This window comes from Physella acuta, unplaced genomic scaffold (assembly GCF_028476545.2).
Source record: "Physella acuta isolate Inbredline_101_S28 unplaced genomic scaffold, ASM2847654v3 ptg000298l, whole genome shotgun sequence".
Lineage (NCBI taxonomy): Eukaryota > Metazoa > Mollusca > Gastropoda > Physidae > Physella > Physella acuta.
This window is the reverse complement of record NW_026731817.1, coordinates 198,719-216,027: the sequence shown is the minus strand read 5'-3', so window position 1 is coordinate 216,027 and position 17,309 is coordinate 198,719. Positions and strand designations below refer to the sequence as shown.

At 37.6% G+C, this 17,309-nt stretch overlaps 1 protein-coding gene across 4 annotated transcripts; it reads left to right on the top strand.

Annotated features, from left to right (window-relative positions):
• The first annotated feature begins 136 nt into the window (after positions 1 to 136).
• Positions 137 to 8,890, top strand: LOC131939874 (E3 ubiquitin-protein ligase RNF19B). Of its 4 annotated transcripts, none has more exons than XM_059298399.1 (12): positions 137 to 430; positions 2,299 to 2,922; positions 3,136 to 3,317; positions 3,542 to 3,735; positions 3,883 to 4,024; positions 4,238 to 4,400; positions 4,554 to 4,662; positions 5,046 to 5,207; positions 5,319 to 5,409; positions 5,520 to 5,663; positions 6,060 to 6,194; positions 6,556 to 8,890. In XM_059298399.1, the coding sequence occupies exons 2-12, from the start codon at positions 2,767 to 2,769 to the stop codon at positions 8,207 to 8,209; spliced, it is 3,132 nt and encodes a 1,043-aa protein (XP_059154382.1). In that variant the 5' UTR covers positions 137 to 430; positions 2,299 to 2,766; the 3' UTR covers positions 8,210 to 8,890. The 4 variants fall into 4 exon arrangements, with proteins under 4 accessions (XP_059154382.1, XP_059154380.1, XP_059154381.1 ...); XM_059298397.1 differs by having other exon boundaries at positions 137 to 482; XM_059298398.1 differs by having other exon boundaries at positions 137 to 486.
• The last annotated feature ends 8,419 nt before the right edge of the window (positions 8,891 to 17,309 follow it).

The following is a 17,309-nucleotide window of genomic DNA, read 5'->3' as shown; positions in this document are numbered from 1 at the left end:
ACGTGATAATTTTACTTAGACTAATTTCATAAAAATTTCTTGTAAATCTCTTTTTTGTATTAAAACATTTTAACTTTGTTCTGCATGTTTGTGAAAAGTATTTCTTCTAGTTTTTAATTATATTGAAGTGTGTGAGTTTGCTTGAGCGTTTAGGAGTTGTGCAGTTGCGGCAACAAATTAATAGATTAGGATGCGGCGTATTCATTAACTGGAACGTTCGCTGCTTATGGAACATATAGATTCTAGATTTAAGATGTAGAACTAGAAGGGAGGGAAAATGTCTGTGATATATTTTCCAAAGACCATTTGGGACTATTATTAATAGCCTATGCCCAAGTGTTAATCTTTACACCACACGCATGCGCGATTAATTGAGGCGTATGAATATTACGACATTTCCTGTTTTTGTCAACCATTTTCGCCAACAAAAGTAGGATTCATAGACCTTGTTGACACTAATAACTGGACTGAATAAAATTATGGTTTGTTAGTGTTCCGAAATAATATTGAGTCTTGGCTGTCATTTTTTGTTAAGTCTGTTAACAACTTTCAGGCTTCACGTCCGGGAAATGGAAGACATACGGCATGGAATGTTATTTTAATCACTGAGTTGAGAGCTGCCACCACTGCCAGGTTTTGGTGTGGTCATATCGTAATGTCATATCTTAGAAATGAAATACTCAGAAATACTCATCAATCATCATAGATCTAGTTTTCATAGTCACAGTGACAGTGAATCTGACTTTTTTGAGTGAGTCAGATTGAGATGGGGCCAGTTTAGTCCGACAGAGATAATAAAACTTTGCGGAAAAGAATAAATTAAAGATGTTATTTATTTATTTAATAATTAGGGCCAAGGTATTAATTAATAATTACTATAATTAGGAGGCCTAACCACTACTATGTACTATGTGCACTAACCAGATTACAATCTTAAATTTAATTATTAATTTAAGATTGTAATCTGGTTAGGTTTATTAAGTCTTAAATCTATTTTAATTAATCTAGCATCTAAGATTAGTCGATTCTAAGTATTATTAAGTATGTCTAAGTATGACGAGTATGTAAAGTAGGTCTATAAAATTACGAAGTGACTTCTCGGAAAAAGATGTTGTGCCCCAACGTCTCCACCTAGTCTGCAAAAGATAGTAATTCGCAATGACCTACCTATGGTTGGGGTTAGGGCTAGGGTTCTGCGGTTGTAAACACACGCATGCGTAGCACCATCGAAAACATCGCCACGAAGGCAAGTCATTGTTTCTCTCCATTGCGCATGTGTATCTTTTTCCAGCTAGCATCGGACATGAAATTATTAAATAATCCTCCTTGGGAAATAGGAAAAATGTTCAAATTTTACAGAATTATTAAATATATAGGCCCTATCAGTCTAGATCTAGAAATCTAGAGCTAGATTAGTAACCTCTCTATAGGCCTTATTAGCTTTATTTACAATATATTAGTAGTAGTAGACTCTCTTAGTCTTATATTAGGCCTACATGCAAACTCTTTATAGAATTAAATTCTGATCTAGATGATTAGATCTCTGTCCATAGTATACAGTTATACACAAATGACAATGCAGTTTTAATAGGGCTAAACCAAAAATTAGGCTATCATTTTAGGTTGAGTAGGCAAGAGATCCTATAGGCCTATTTAGATCTGTATCATTGGTGTTTTCCATGATAAAACTGTAAGTGTAAGATATAGAGAATGTAAACAGAAGAAATTGCAAATAAAATAAACCTTAATTTAGTAGAAACAATACCTACCAATAGACCTAATTATTAAATAATAAATAACAACTTAAAGACCCCTCCATCAAGATTACTACATGCCAATTTCCAGTCTGCACATCTATCTTGTAATTAAAGATAAGATGATAAAACTTCACACATTAGTGTTAGCTGTTAAAGTACAGTAAAGGTACAGGACAGTGATTGCAACAGGCCAAGTTCCATTGTCTATTTCTTAGTTGCTGTTTAAGATATGAGAAAACTGTACAAAGAAAATGGAGAAAGAAATCAGAATACTTGAAATATGATATTTATTTGCCATATCCTTGCTTTTGTATGAGTTGGTTTTCTATGATAATTGATATGCTTATATTATTATGTGGGCAAGGCTAATCAATAAACACGGACAAAAGTCTAGATTGTTTTGAAGTTTTCAAATCAAATTGTGTCACAGCAAAGGATTAAGCTGCCCTATACATTATTTATATGAATGTTTTTAAAATACATGTACACTCAAGAAATCATTTTAAAAATAGAATTTTTTTTTTCTCTTTTTTTCCTTCAGCAAAGAAGTGAAGTATCTGCTACTTACAACAGTCATAACGATCATTGATCCCATCTAAGGTCTAGTTCCATCCTGGATCGATTTTTCCCTCCCCGCCGGACATCCTCCAAAAAGCGGGATAGTGATGGCTTATCAGCTTCTTCTGGTGCGTCAAAGGGTTCAGAGAATAAAAGCAGGGCCTCAACATTCTCTCTGTCTCACCTGTTACCATCACGCAGAAGATCAAAGTCCCGTCTCAGTTTAGATTCAGACCCATACAGGTCTGACAGCGGTGCCTGTGGGATATCACCCCCTCATTCCTCCAGCAACGTAACTAGATCATCACCTACACCACCCCCCAACAATTATTATCAGTCAGCTTTTGTCTCTTACCATGGATCTCTCAGAGGTCAAGGTGAATCTCACAACTCACTGGACGGCATTCCGTTGGAAAAAATAGTTTTTGAAGAAGGCCCGTCAGAATTTAGCATGAAAGAATGTGGCCTGTCAATACATAGTGATGAGAAGAGCTTGATCATAATGGAGTGTCCGGTGTGCCTTGTAGAAAAGTCTAAAGAAAATTTTCTTGAGATTTCTACATGCCATCACAGATGCTGCTCTGCTTGTTTGAAAGAATATTTTAGGGTAACTAGACTTTTTATAAATTCTTTTCTATCTTTAGTTTTGAAATTAACTTTGTAATGATTATTCCTTAGTCCATTATAGATATTTTTTAGAAACCTTTGCAATTTACTTCATAAATAACAAGTTAGCTAGACAATGCTTTATATTAATGACTTTCTTTTATTTGTAAAGCACTCTAAGCTACTCTATCTGTTTACAAAAATCACTCACTAGATTGAAATAATGGAGTCACGTCTTGCTATTGCCTGCCCAGAATGTTCAGAACTGTTCCATCCAAACGACATTAGGGCCATTGTCTTAGATGATATACTCATGCAAAAATATGAAGATTTTATGTTGCGCCGTGTCTTGGCTATGGACTCTGATACAAGATGGTGCCCTGCACCAGACTGCGGGTAAGGATGACTCACTGTTAAACCCTTTTCTTTACTACCTTTTAATATATTATATATCTATAACTTTATAGTCTGATTTTACTTTTTTTTTACTTTCTTAAATTTGATCTTTTATTCTTTATTAAATTCAGTATTCCTATTCTATTATCAGCTTATGGTATATTCCAGATAGACTATTTATGTTATATTATTTAATTGTAATATTTTGATCATATGACAAACAGGTATGCTGTGATTGCATTTGGGTGTGCTGGATGTCCCAAGCTGAAATGTGAACGTGAAGGATGCAACACCTACTTTTGTTACCACTGTAAACAGTACTGGCACCCAAACCAGACCTGCGATGCTGCCCGAGCAGAACGCTCCCCCAACATCCGCTCTTCCTCCATCAGTTTCAGTCAAGAATCAGGAACACAGAGTATGTCGATTTGCTACACTACCCTATTTTGATTTACTTTCTAGTGATGTTTTGCAACTTATATGCCCATCACAAACTGTTAATAGAGGTTGTTTATATTTTTATGGAAATATTTTATATATTATTTTTAAAATAATTTATATCTAGATGAAATAAAGTCTTGCCCTCGCTGTGGTGCCTTCATTGTTAAAATGGACGATGGTTCTTGTAATCACATGACTTGTGCTGTGTGTGGGGCAGGCTTCTGTTGGCTTTGTATGAAAGAAATTTCAGACTTACACTATTTGAGGTACATTTCCCTTTTAAATATTGGTTTTTATATCTTTATGTTTGGACACTATTTGAGGTACATTTTCCTTTAAATTTTAGTTTTATGTGTTTATGTTCAGATTGTTTATTTTGAACTAAGACTACTCTGTATAATGATAAAGATTCTTATAGATTAGTTGATTTACTCTACTTGTAAAGCTTGATCCGCTCAGTGTAGTTCTGTGTTTTGTAGTCCATCAGGTTGCACATTTTGGGGCAGGAAGCCGTGGAGCAGAAAGAAAAAAATATTGTGGCAGTTAGGTACACTGGTGGGTGCACCTGTAGGCATCACTCTTGTGGCAGGTATTGCCGTCCCTGCTATGATTATTGGAATACCTGTCTGGGTTGGTCGAAAGGTAAGCACAAGTTTTTTTAACACTTTATGACAAAGTCTTTATCTTATCTAGCTATTCAAGTAATGCTTTCAGTTGGTGTGAGTTGGGTTTAAATTTCTCTCTGGTTTAGTTTAGTAAAATGACTTTTCATATTTATTCATCTTGTTAAAACAGATTCATTACCGATTTGATGGCGCCTCCAAACATAAACGGAACTTGGCAATAACTGGTGGAGTGGCAGCTTCAATTATTGCTGCACCCATCATTGCTGGCTTAGCTGTTGGTGAGTTTGTTTAATTTTATAAGCACATTTTTTTTTCTTTTTCATACATAGTAAGAACTATGCTATGCTTCAAATTGTTAAAGCTGTTGTTTGTAAGAACTATTTTTTATAAAAAATAAATATGGCTTAAGTTTATAACGCTTTTGGTTTAAAACCTGAACTATTTTTATCAAAATAATGCCAGGAAAAGTTGTTTATGTTGACATGGCAATATCTACACTAAACTACACACAAATACTTTCAGGGATTTGTTAAGGCTATTTGTTTAGATTTGAGAAAATAATTGCTCTCTACCATTGAACCACTCTTTTTTTTTTAAATGTTTTAAAAGTTTGTCTAAAAAAAGATTGTTTATTAACTTAACTTTAAATATTTTGTTCCAGGTATTGGTGTTCCCATTCTGTTAGCCTATGTTTATGGAGTTGTTCCATTCTCATTGTGTCGCAGTGGAGGCTGTGGTGTGACAACAACAAACACAGGTGGTGTCAGATTTGAGTTTGATGAACGTGATGATACCACAACTCACGGGCCTTACAGCTATGCAGGTATTGTGGTTTATTCATTATTCAAGTTCAAATACAATAATTTTGGTCCACCTTATAGGTGTGTAGACACCTGACAGAAATTTTTTTAAATTGTGTGTTGACTTTTTCCAGGTGACAATCACAGCATTGAGACCGCACCAAATGTGGCTAATCCAAGCATTGCCCCAAGTATAGGAGATGCCAGTCTGGGCATGACAAACAGGTTTGGTTTTTTTTTTTCAAATAAAATTTTTTAAATTTTATTCTGAGCTAATATTATATACGTAATTCAACTATTTAAACAAATTTAATTATTTCCATATCATTCTTTAGTCTGAGTGCATCTGGCAGCCACATAGACCGGGCTGGAGTTTTGAGGGACGACTGTGATAGAGACTCTGCTAGTCATCAAGCTATTGCCGGCACCAGTATCAATGGGAGTGTGTGCAGTGCCACCTACAGCTCACAGCACCACAAGTAATATGTCATCTGGATTTGTTTACAAATCATTAACACTATTTTAAGCCACTGAGTTTAATGCTTATGTAACATTGCTAAAGCATGCATGTTTCTCACCTGATTATGAAAATATGCACACAAAAATATTGCTATTTGTAATTCAACAGTGTGTTGATTAGTATATAGTAGTGGATAAATATAGCTTTATATTTATAAAACAAATTTGCAGTTACCATTTTAAATTACAGCCTCAAAACAATCACACATAGCATGACAATCCTTTCAGTTAAAATACTATTAAAATCTCAGAGACTTTTTTTTACCTTAATTTTATGGCAAGATGTTATCTCAGTGAATATAAATTTTGTGGGTTTATTTTAATTTCTTATGCATTAAAATTTCTATTGCCTGCAGGTTGGAAGTTCAAGCAGATATTTTAGAACATTCTTCCAACTGTGAGCGGTCGAGTGTTGGTGGGGAGTCTTACAGTATGTCCCTGAATGATGATGCCAGTACTAGAGCCTTGGCTGGGTCTATTGTATCCCCCAAGTGAGTTTTTCTAAAAATTGTTCTCTAAGCTTGAAATTTTGTTTTAAGATGCTACTTTTTTGTGTATTAGGTATTGTGTAGTATATCTCTAAACATTTTATTTTCATCATGTTTTCCTGATCTTGCCCAAAACAAATGGGGCAGATGATGTAGAGTTTTTTTTTAAGCATAAAGAAAGTAAATTGTTAATTTATATGGATAAAGGGTGTTGAGAGAATAAAGTAGGTGTAAATCATGATAATTTATTTGTATCTGGTTAAAGTTGGTATATCACTTGGTCATTTATTTATATTGGGATAAAGATAACTTGGATAATTGTATGGATAAAGTTGGTTAATCATTTGGTCATTTATTTTCATAGGGATAAAGATGGTATATCACTTTGTTCAAGACACTTTGATGGAGCTTCTGGTCCCCTAGCTTATCCTGAAGAGACCTCAGAGAAGGATGAAGAGTGTGGCTCCTCCTCCAGTGGGAGTGGCCAACACCAGAGGGGCAGCTCATCTTGTCCTACATCTCCACACCTAAGGAAGGCAAGTCCTGCCCCTTCTGAGGATACAAGAAGCACCAGAGGTAAAAAATGCACCCGCTTCATGGACCAAGTTTCTGAGATTGAGTCAAAAAGTGATTGCCTGAGCATAGGTTCCATCATCAGCACCAGCAGTAGCTCCCCTTGCTACGAGGGTGTGTCACCAACCATGCCAACATACTCCACCCTGTCCCTGACAACCGCTCCCATCACAACACAGGCTGCCCTTGCTAGCTGTGAAAGCCTGATGAGCGAGGGAAAAGCTGAATCCATCGGAGCCTCTGACATTTGCCAAGCTGTCAATATTGGGAGTGCTGTCCGCATGAAAGCTGAATCAACCAGCAAGCTTATGGATGGTGCAGATTCTCGCCGGTGCGAGATGGGCGGCACTCGAAGGAAAAGTGACACTAGATCCAGAGACGACATCAATTCAGCTGAAAGGTCTTTGGTTTCCAGAAAGAAAAAAGGTTCTGTCTGCGAGAAGGAGCACCGGTCCCAGCCAGGGAATCTGTCTGATATCTCAGAAATACGAGGCATGCCTTCCCTCCATGCTGCTGGCTGCCCTGACCTGCTTGCTGTCATTGATACCAAGTGTGAAAATGTTTTTGTTGAGAAAAAGTCCAGGCTTTTGTCTGCTTCATCATCTTGTTCTTCCTCCTTCGAGGACCCCATGGAGTTGCGGTCGTCCAGGAGATACCACACTGTGGACAGAGTTGTGTTTGAGTCCTGTGGGAAGGAAGACATGAATGCCATGCTTGAGTATGGCGGTTCTCTGTCTGATGTAGCTCACAGCCTGTCGGACGTTAACATTTCTGGTCTTGACGGACCTCTAAAATCTGTGATGCCAACGTCGTCCATTTATCTGGATAAACAAAGTCTGACTGTTTCAAAGAAAGAGAATGTAAACACTCGTACGTGGTTGACTTCAGAGGATGCGGAAAGTGAAAAGGTCCTGACTGCATTGTGTAAGCGTGATTCTTGTGTGTCGCGTACCAGCATAGGCAGTGACTGTGGTTTGGCAGCCTCCCCCTTGCCTGATGTTGAAATGCCAAGCTGTTCCCCTGACACTGCTGCACCTTCCCAGCGAGGTGACGATCCCATGAGTCTGGTTCTGTCCCCTGTTGTTAGAACAGCTGATGCGCCTCGCCCAGCACATAAAACTTTAGTGCACCTGCATGGTTCCATTCAAGGCACAGTCCATATCTACCCCCACCCCATGGGATTAGTCCTGAGAGGTTCATCTGACCACAGCTCCTATGAGCCAGGGAAAAATATTTTGGCCACCAAGTCACCAAACACATCATCTGAAGTTAAGCCACTAAATTATGAAGTGTCAATTTTGCCTTCACCTGAAAAGCAAGACCACAGCAAGTCCAGAAAAGGCAGAAAAGATGGCACAAAAACGCCATCTGCTGTTCTGACCTCTCCAAAAAACTTACATTCTCAGCTGCCAGATAAAGCTGAATGCCTTCACACTGATTTATAAAATAGATTTTTGTTTACAGGAAAGACAAAACTTTGTACATAATCTTCATTCAGCAGTTAAGTTTGAATGTATATTTTTTATGACAAATCCTTGTTACATGACCAAAAATCTCACAAAATATCAAGTTTATCTTGGTTTTTATTATCACTTTCCTAGCCAAACAGACTTGAAGAATAGTTTTTAAAAAGAAACCACATCCACTTGAAATAAATTGTTTTTCTGGAAAAAAATATTGTTTTTGTAGTAATTAAATACTTTGAATAAATATTTCAAATTTGCTGTTTATTTGTTGGAAATAAAAACCATATTGCATTATAAAAAATAGCTGAATGGATCAGAGTATTTTTATTTTTAGAATTTGTCTTAGGTGGCTTTATTTTTTTGTTTGCATTTTTTATGTGATCATTATATATTTATTTTAAGTGTTGTCCATAAATGATGTCACACTCCTAGGTTTTAAAGTTTTTGTGGCAGTGTGACTTTTGATGCTAAAAGATTTTGCAGGTCTAAACGAAATGTATCTATGTATCTCATCTTTGACCCAGCTCATTTAAAATTTGACATAGAAATTTCTGTTCACAAAACAAAAATTGTGGTGTGATGTCAGTTATGAATGACACTTTAAGGCATAAATAGCTTTGCCACTTTTTTGTTACATTTTCTTTAATTAAAATAAACTATTTTTGTGGTGTGATGTCAGTTATGAATGACACTTTAAGGCATAAATAGCTTTGCCACTTTTTTGTTACATTTTCTTTAATTAAAATAAACTATTTTTGTTTTTACTTGTTTAAAATCTTCCTTTTACTTGATTTAGTGGATTTCGGTATTTGTTGATTACTTCCATCTGTTATAATTGACTAAACCTTTTTTTTTTTAACTGTTACATTTTTATTCACCTATTTTGCCATAATAATGAAATTCTTTGGTCTTTGTAATTCAAATTACTTTGATAGAGAGCACAAATATACTGTTGATGGGTGTAAAATTTTAAATTAAGGGTGATCAAATCCACACTTTATTTTAATAACACCTACTGGACCAGTAGTGCTAACCTTGTTTATTTTTTTAAACTACATTTGGAATAGTTGGCCTGATTCTAATAGAATTAATTTAAAAAACAGTTTTTAAAATTAAGATGTTGATTTCTTTATTCTTAAAACTCTCATTGGATGTTATTTATAGTAATTTGCTCTACTGTAAACCTTTTCTTAAAGACATCCCATACATCATGTATCGTACACACATGTATTATATAACTTATTTGTAAAGAATGTCGAAATGAAAATACCTATATATATATTTTGCTACTGTTATAAATTTAAGTGAATGTTTGTTGTCAAATTACTTTGTCTAGGTCTTATGCTTAAATGTGAACATCTGAAGCTGTGTGGCAAACTAATGTAGATTTAGGGAAGGTACTTTTTTGTTTAAGTATTTGTAAAACTTAACCATTAGATATAAGTGTACATAGTTGCAAAACAGTTTTTTAACATTTGTTTAAAAAACAATTCCAATTCCTACCAAAAAAAAAGCCTGAAAAAGAGCTTGTTATTTGTGTGCCATATTTATATGTTTGAGATGTGATTTAAGAGCAATATTTTATTTAGATAAAACAGCAACAGGATATTTTCTGGTGAGTTGGACTATATTGCCAAGGTTCAAGTTTTATCTAGTTTAAAACTTGTGTTTATATTTTAAAAATTCATTCCAATTTGAAATCATTTTAAACCCGTATTTTGTGTAAACTCTTCGGCTTTTCTACTAAAGATATTTTGGCCTCTATGTGTGTGTACCTTATTCAGAGCTGTAATGTTTTATTAAAAATTTTTTCAATGAAGATACATTGAATTATTTTGGGAAGCACCCTATTTAAGAAAGATATTAAAATTTATATTTATTAAAGCAGTTGGTTACATCTCTGATTAATGTATGCACATATACAATAACGTGTATATATACACAGTTCAATGCCATGCAAATAATAATGTAGTTGTGTTTATTTTGTTTACTGCATACCAGAGATCTAAATCATGGGCAGCGAGACAACAGTATGGTGACACTTTAGTCGCTAAGGCAGAAGTTTGAAGCAACTCCTGCCTAACTGGATCAAAGCCTTGTATTATAACTTACATTTCTGATAGCATACCAACAGCAAATGCTAAGAATTCTCTTAAAATTTTGTTATCCCAATCGTTTTGTTGTTTGAAAATGTTACTGAAATTCCACTATGTTGGCATCCATCTTGAATTTATAATCATGTCAGCCATTTCTAAACCACAGTATTTTGCATTCTATTTGGCTGCTGCTGTTCGTATTATTTTAGAGCTTGTTTTGATTGATTTTGACCTGCTTCTCTTACATTTATTGATATCTCAAGCTTTATGTTTTAATGGCAGATGTCATTGATATTTTTTATTGGTATGATAGGATAATGTTATTTTTAACTATTACTATTAGAGCAAAAACTATTATAATTTTGTTTCTCAGGCTTTATTTTCATATCTAAAAATTGGACAGGTTTCCCTATAAGCATTTGTTATTTTCAGTTGTAATTTTGACCATGTCCTAGCATTATGACAGGCACCAGAGTAAAGTATTCTACCATGCTTTACAATATTATTTTATATTACAAAGCACATGAGCATTATGCGAATATATTCCTTACAGTAGAGCAGTAGTGTTGGGCGTTCGGCATAATCTAATGTAGTGCGCGCTAAGGAAGAATAGTTGGATGACAAAATAATCAACTGATACTGGCTCCACTCTTCACTTGGTAGGCCTCCCAGGTTTAATAATCAATTGGTGCTGGCTTCACACTTCACATAAAGGCCTGAAATAGTGTTAGTCTCAATGTCTATAGGCTACAAGTATATTGCCCTACTGGGTAGGTAGGCTCTGTGTAGTGCAGCACTGAGATAACCCCTCCAATAAAGTAACGATGGCGAGTACATTAGTGTTGTCTGTCTTAAATGTGAATGCATGGGGAGGACTCTGTACTAATGAATATGTGTATACAAGTTCATTAAAAGAAAAAAATTCTACTGTACTAAAAATGTTTTTTTTTGTGTTTTAAGTCTTCAGCAGCCTGTTTGTACTAGACTACATACATGTATCAAAACCGAAGAAAGAAATTGAATGCTTCTGGTTGATTAATGGTACTGATTTATTTAAATTTATTATATAACATACTTCAAACTCATCCCTTTTTAATTTTCCTAATCACTGTTTGTTTTCTTTGTGGGCAGTATCACCCTGCCAATGGAAAATAAATGAAAAAATTCGCCAAAAAAATATTATACATCCCGCTTACACAACCTTTTTACTGTAGTGATAAATATGACGGAATTTTTTAAAATAAATAATTTGATCCAAAAAAAAGTGCATGAGAAATTATATTTTACCCAACTACAGATTTTTCTGAAAATAAGTTTAAAATGTATCAAATGTTTTATATTTTTAAAAATTCAGAAATGTTTATGCTTTACACATTTGCCATAAATGTTATTCTATCTCATGAAAATATAACCGTAATGTCATATTTACCGCCGTAAAAATGTGTCAGTTTTTTTTTAAAGAACAAGAACTTCTTAATTTTTCTTTTAATTTTAAATTTAGTTCAGAATTAAAATTCTGATGCTACAGCTTTATCTTTTTTATTGAAAAATTAATATTAACCCGGTACATGGGATAATAGAAGAAATAGTCCTTGCTCCATTATGATTGGCCCTCGCAGACCTATTCACGTAGGCCTCAGGTCAGATACACAGCGCTGGAATTTTTATAGGTGTGTCACCTAAATGAAATCTATCGTCGTATTATGTTAATTAATTACACCGTCTAGGACTCAACTTGTCTAGACAATCGATTATTCATAAATCTAAATTCGATCATATAGGCCCTACGATGTAACACACACAAGATTCCAAACATCAACCATTGACTTTGATCATCAAAGTTTGAGGGTCGAATATTCTGAGTAAAAATTTTCGACGCCCCGTGTGCAGACGATTCATCAAAATCTGCTTTGTCTGGGTTTTTTTTCTCTACGCAAACAAAAATCTTAGGAATGTCGTTGTTATCTTGGTCACGGTACAGTTGCTCCCTGAAAATGCTCCGCAGTGAATACGTTTCGTGACAATGGTTTGGTGAAAAGCCAAGCTGGCTACTGTGTGTGGACGTTTCATGTTTCTTGTCTTGTGTTGTAGGTGAAGGTTTTCTGCCTTTCTGGCAGAAAAACCAACCCTGCATAGCAAATTAGCCACGAGCATTCGGCTTTCATTAAAATTAAAACGTCTCCTTTTACATGTATTAAATATGTGCACGTTTGTTGACGCTGCCTTTATTTCAAGATATCAATGGTTTTATGACGTCATCCAGGGACAACCTTTCCCACCCCAACTGAAGGAATGTAATTATTAATACCAGACAAACATTCTAAATTTACATTTTAGAATATCATGTGTCTATCTCCCAAGCTGCAATTGAAAATGTGTGTAGGCGTATTTACACGTTTAGACGTATTGTTTTAAAAATCTTTATATTATTATAGGCCTAGATTTACTGATAGATAATATAATCTATAAATAGGCATATCTATAAAACGCGTGTATAGTAGGATATAGATCTATATACGAATCAATACAACAAGCGGTATCAATAGCATACACAAAGTAAGCCTATTTAAGAAGTTAATTTTCGATCATTCATGCTGCTAAATCTGGACAAGAAAATAAGTCGGGCCATATTAAACCAGAATGTCGGCGTTATATATCTCGACTGAATAAGTCGTTGATTATTTTGATACATTCATGTGTTTTGTTGTGGTTCGTATTTTATTGCGTCTGTGACAATGGTTAAGTTGTCGAACACAGCATAAAATGTCTAGGCTATGGTCGTTTGCTAAGAAATGTTTTTTTCCAGCAACACAAGTATGCCTATTAATACTAACGAGAAAAATGGCCCGTTGAGGAAGGGTACAACGGGCGCTAGGCTGATAGTGCTGTCTCTTTTCTCTAAACTAAAACCAACCCACCCCCCCCCCACACACCACCCCCACCCCACCACCCCCACACACACCACCCCCCCCCCACCCCTCCACCACCCCCCACCCCCCAAAAAAACATGTCTACCGTCCCATTCAACGAAATATAATTATATACTTTTTCCAGTGTCCGCCCCCTCCCAGAAAATTCTACCCCCGCCCCCGAAAATTTCAAGTACCCCCCACCCCTCTCCGGGGAGGAAAAAGTCTGAAAGAAACACTGAAACCAACCCACACATCACACACCACCCCCACCCCCCCCCCCCCCCACACACCACCCCAACCCCCCCACCCCCCACCCCCCCCCCCCCCCCCCCCCCAAAAAAAAAACATGTCTACCGTGAGAAAACCACTTTTTAGATTAGACACATTAATTAGGCGGTAATTTTATTATAGAGTATCGATGAGGAAATTTCTTTTGAGTTGTGGAGGGGGGGGGGCTCAGACGTTCTTACGCGGGGGGTGGGGCTTCGCCCCTACCCGAAGAATTGTATGCAAGAAACTCTTCACGCAAACCATTTAGATTAGACAACATTTCCTTTTTTTCAATGTTTACGCGATAATCAATGACGTCATTTTACTGTGTGCACTCTCTGGTTTGAGATTATGTTCTACTCTACGCTAAATGTGTCGACGTCATATTTCGTTTTTCGAATTACTGTGCATGTTTTTATTTTGCTTGTGTTTTCTCTAGAGCGTTCTTGTCAGACAAAGCGTTCTTGTCAGACAGAGCGTTCTTGTCAGATAGACAGACAGACAGCGAAACTATTAGTATTAACGAGAAAAATGGCCCGTTGAGGAAGGGTACAACGGGCGCTAGGCTGATAGTGCTGTCTCTTTTCTCTAAACTAAAACCAACCCACCCCCCCACACACCACCCCCACCCCACCCCCACACACCACCCCCACCCCCACCACACACCACCCCCACCCCTCACCCCCACACACCACCCCCTCCACACACCGCCCCCCCACCCCCCACCCCCCCCAAAAAAAAACATGTCTACCGTCCCATTCAACGAAATATAATTATATACTTTTTCCAGTGTCCGCCCCCTCCCAGAAAATTCTACCCCCGCCCCCGAAAATTTCAAGTACCCGCACCCCTCTCCGGGGAGGAAAAAGTCTGAAAGAAACACTGAAACCAACCCACCCCCCCACACACTACCCCCCCACCCCCCCCCCCCCCACACACCACCCCCCATCCCCCCCCACCCCCCCATCCCCCCCCCCCACCCCACACACCACCCCCCCCCACCCCTCCACCACCCCCCACCCCCCCAAAAAAAACATGTCTACCGTCCCATTCAACGAAATATAATTATATACTTTTTCCAGTGTCCGCACCCTCCCAGAAAATTCTACCCCCGCCCCCGAAAATTTCAAGTACCCCCACCCCTCTCCGGGGAGGAAAAAGTCTGAAAGAAACACTGAAACCAACCCACCCCCCCACACACCACCCCCACCCCCCTCCCCACCCCTACACACCACCCCCCCCACCCCTCCACCCCCCCCCCCAACCCCCCCAAAAAAAAAACATGTCTACCTTCCCATTGCAAGAAAACCACTTTTTAGATTAGACACATTAATTAGGCTGTAATTTTATTATAGAGTATCGATGAGGAAATTTCTTTTGAGTTGGGGAGGGGGGGGGGCTCAGACGTTCTTACGCGGGGGGTGGGGCTTCGCCCCTACCCGAAGAATTGTATGCAAGAAACTCTTCACGCAAACCATTTAGATTAGACAACATTTCCTTTTTTTCAATGTTTACGCGATAATCAATGACGTCATATTACTGTGTGCACTCTCTGGTTTGAGATTATGTTCTACTCTACGCTAAATGTGTCGACGTCATATTTCGTTTTTCGAATTACTGTGCATGTTTTTATTTTGCTTGTGTTTTCTCTAGAGCGTTCTTGTCAGACAGAGCGTTCTTGTCAGACAGAGCGTTCTTGTCAGATAGACAGACAGCGAAACTATTAGTATTAATAGTTTCGCTGTCTGTCTATCTATCTATCTGACAAGAACGCTCTAGAGAAAACACAAAGAAAATAAAAACATGCATAGTATTTCGAAAAACGAAGTATGACGTCGACACATTTAGCGCACAGAGTAGAAAATAATCTCAAACCCAGAGAGTGCTCAAAGTTATATGACGTCATTGATTTTCGCGTTAACATTGAATAAAAAGGAAATGTTGTCTAATCTTAATGGTTTGCGTGAAGAGTTTCTTGCATACAATTCTTCGGGTAGGGGCGAAGCCCCACCCCCCGCGTAAGAACGTCTGAGCCCCCCCCCCCTCGGGGAGGGGGCGGACACTGGAAAAAGTATATAATTATATTTCGTTGAATGGGACGGTAGACATGTTTTTTTTGGGGGGGGGGGGGTGGGGGGGGTGGGGGGGGGGGTGTGTGTGGGGGGTGGGGTGGTTTTAGTTTAGACTTTTTCCTCCCCAGAGAGGGGTGGGGGTACTTGAAATTTTCGGGGGCGGGGGTAGAATTTTCGGGGAAGGGGCGGACACTGGAAAAAGTATATAATTATATTTCGTTGAATGGGACGGTAGGCATGTTTTTTTGGGGGGGGGGGGGGGTGGAGGGGTGGGGGGGGGGGGGGTGGTGTGTGTGGGGGGGCGGTGTGTGGAGGGGGTGGTGTGTGTGGGGGGTGGGGGGTGGTGTGTGGGGGTGGGGGTGGTGTGTGGGGGGGGGTGGGTTGGTTTTAGTTTAGAGAAAAGAGACAGCACTATCAAGCTAGCGCCCGGTGTATCCTTCCTCAACGGGCCATTTTTCTCGTTTTTAATGTTCCTGTAAAATAGCCTACTTAGCTCTAGGTGTCATCGGCGCATCGGCATGCCGTATGCAGTTATAGATCTGTATGTGATTCAGATTATTGTGGTAATTGTTTTTTGAATGATTTTTCCAAAGGTTCGACGTATGTAATGTTTTTAATAGTTTCGGTAAATAAAAAAGAAGGAAAAAATGGAACAGGGGGGGGGGGGGGTTACCACACGATAAACAACCTTGGCTTTAACTAGGTCATGCGGACGTTCTAAAAATTCTAATTGTGTGGTCATCGTAAATAGATGACACATCGGCGGAGTGGAGGCTAAAGATCTATCAATACTATCATGAGAAATTATATTTAAACGAGCCGACCCGCGGCATATCATACGCCGCTATTTAGTTGTTTTTTTTTTTTTCTACTTTTCAGTTATTCATAATTTGTGAATTCGACACTACCAACGCTGCCACTGAAAATATTTCTTTAAAACACTATTAGTAGCTCGTTAAGGACGATAACCCCCCCCCCCTCCTTTAAAGTAAACTCCACTTAGTTACACCCCCCCCCCACACGTTTAAAATAGTTTCAAACTAAATTATCTGCCCCTAATAGTCGTCACTAAACACGGCTCTGTTTGTAAACAATTGGAGTGAACCATAGCTCACCAGACTATGTAGGGGTGGGGGTGGTAGGGAGCGCGTCTCCCAGAAGAGAATTATATATATAGATATAGATTAGATAGATAGTCAATATTATTTTGTCTTACTTTTCTACATGTTTAAATATGGGGCAGATACAGTAAGATCTAAATAGAAATGTTGACTTAAATTACTTATACTTATAGATCTAGAATAAAATCATTCTCAAGTTCTTCACACCATTGGATAAATTTGTTAGATTTTTAAAAAATAAACTTTTGAAACTATTTTTTAAATTTTTAGCTGGTTTTTTAAGGCTAATAATACATCGAAACAGACAAATACGCGTTTTTAGTTCATTATGTCAACTAAATAATTATGAGGCTCCTCTCATTAAATTGGTTATTATTACTATTAGGAAATAACTCTTGCATAGGAATAGGAGGCTTCTTTAGCAAAAAAATATATACTCTATGCCTATTATTCATTTTCTTTCGTCTGTAAAAATGTAATTAATAAACAAATCAGACATGGTAAACTAATTTAACTGTGACCTGGCCAGTTGGGAGCAGATGTCCTTTCGGCATGACAATCTGGTGTGGAATTCACATGTGAACTCTGTATTCAAAAAGGGATATTGC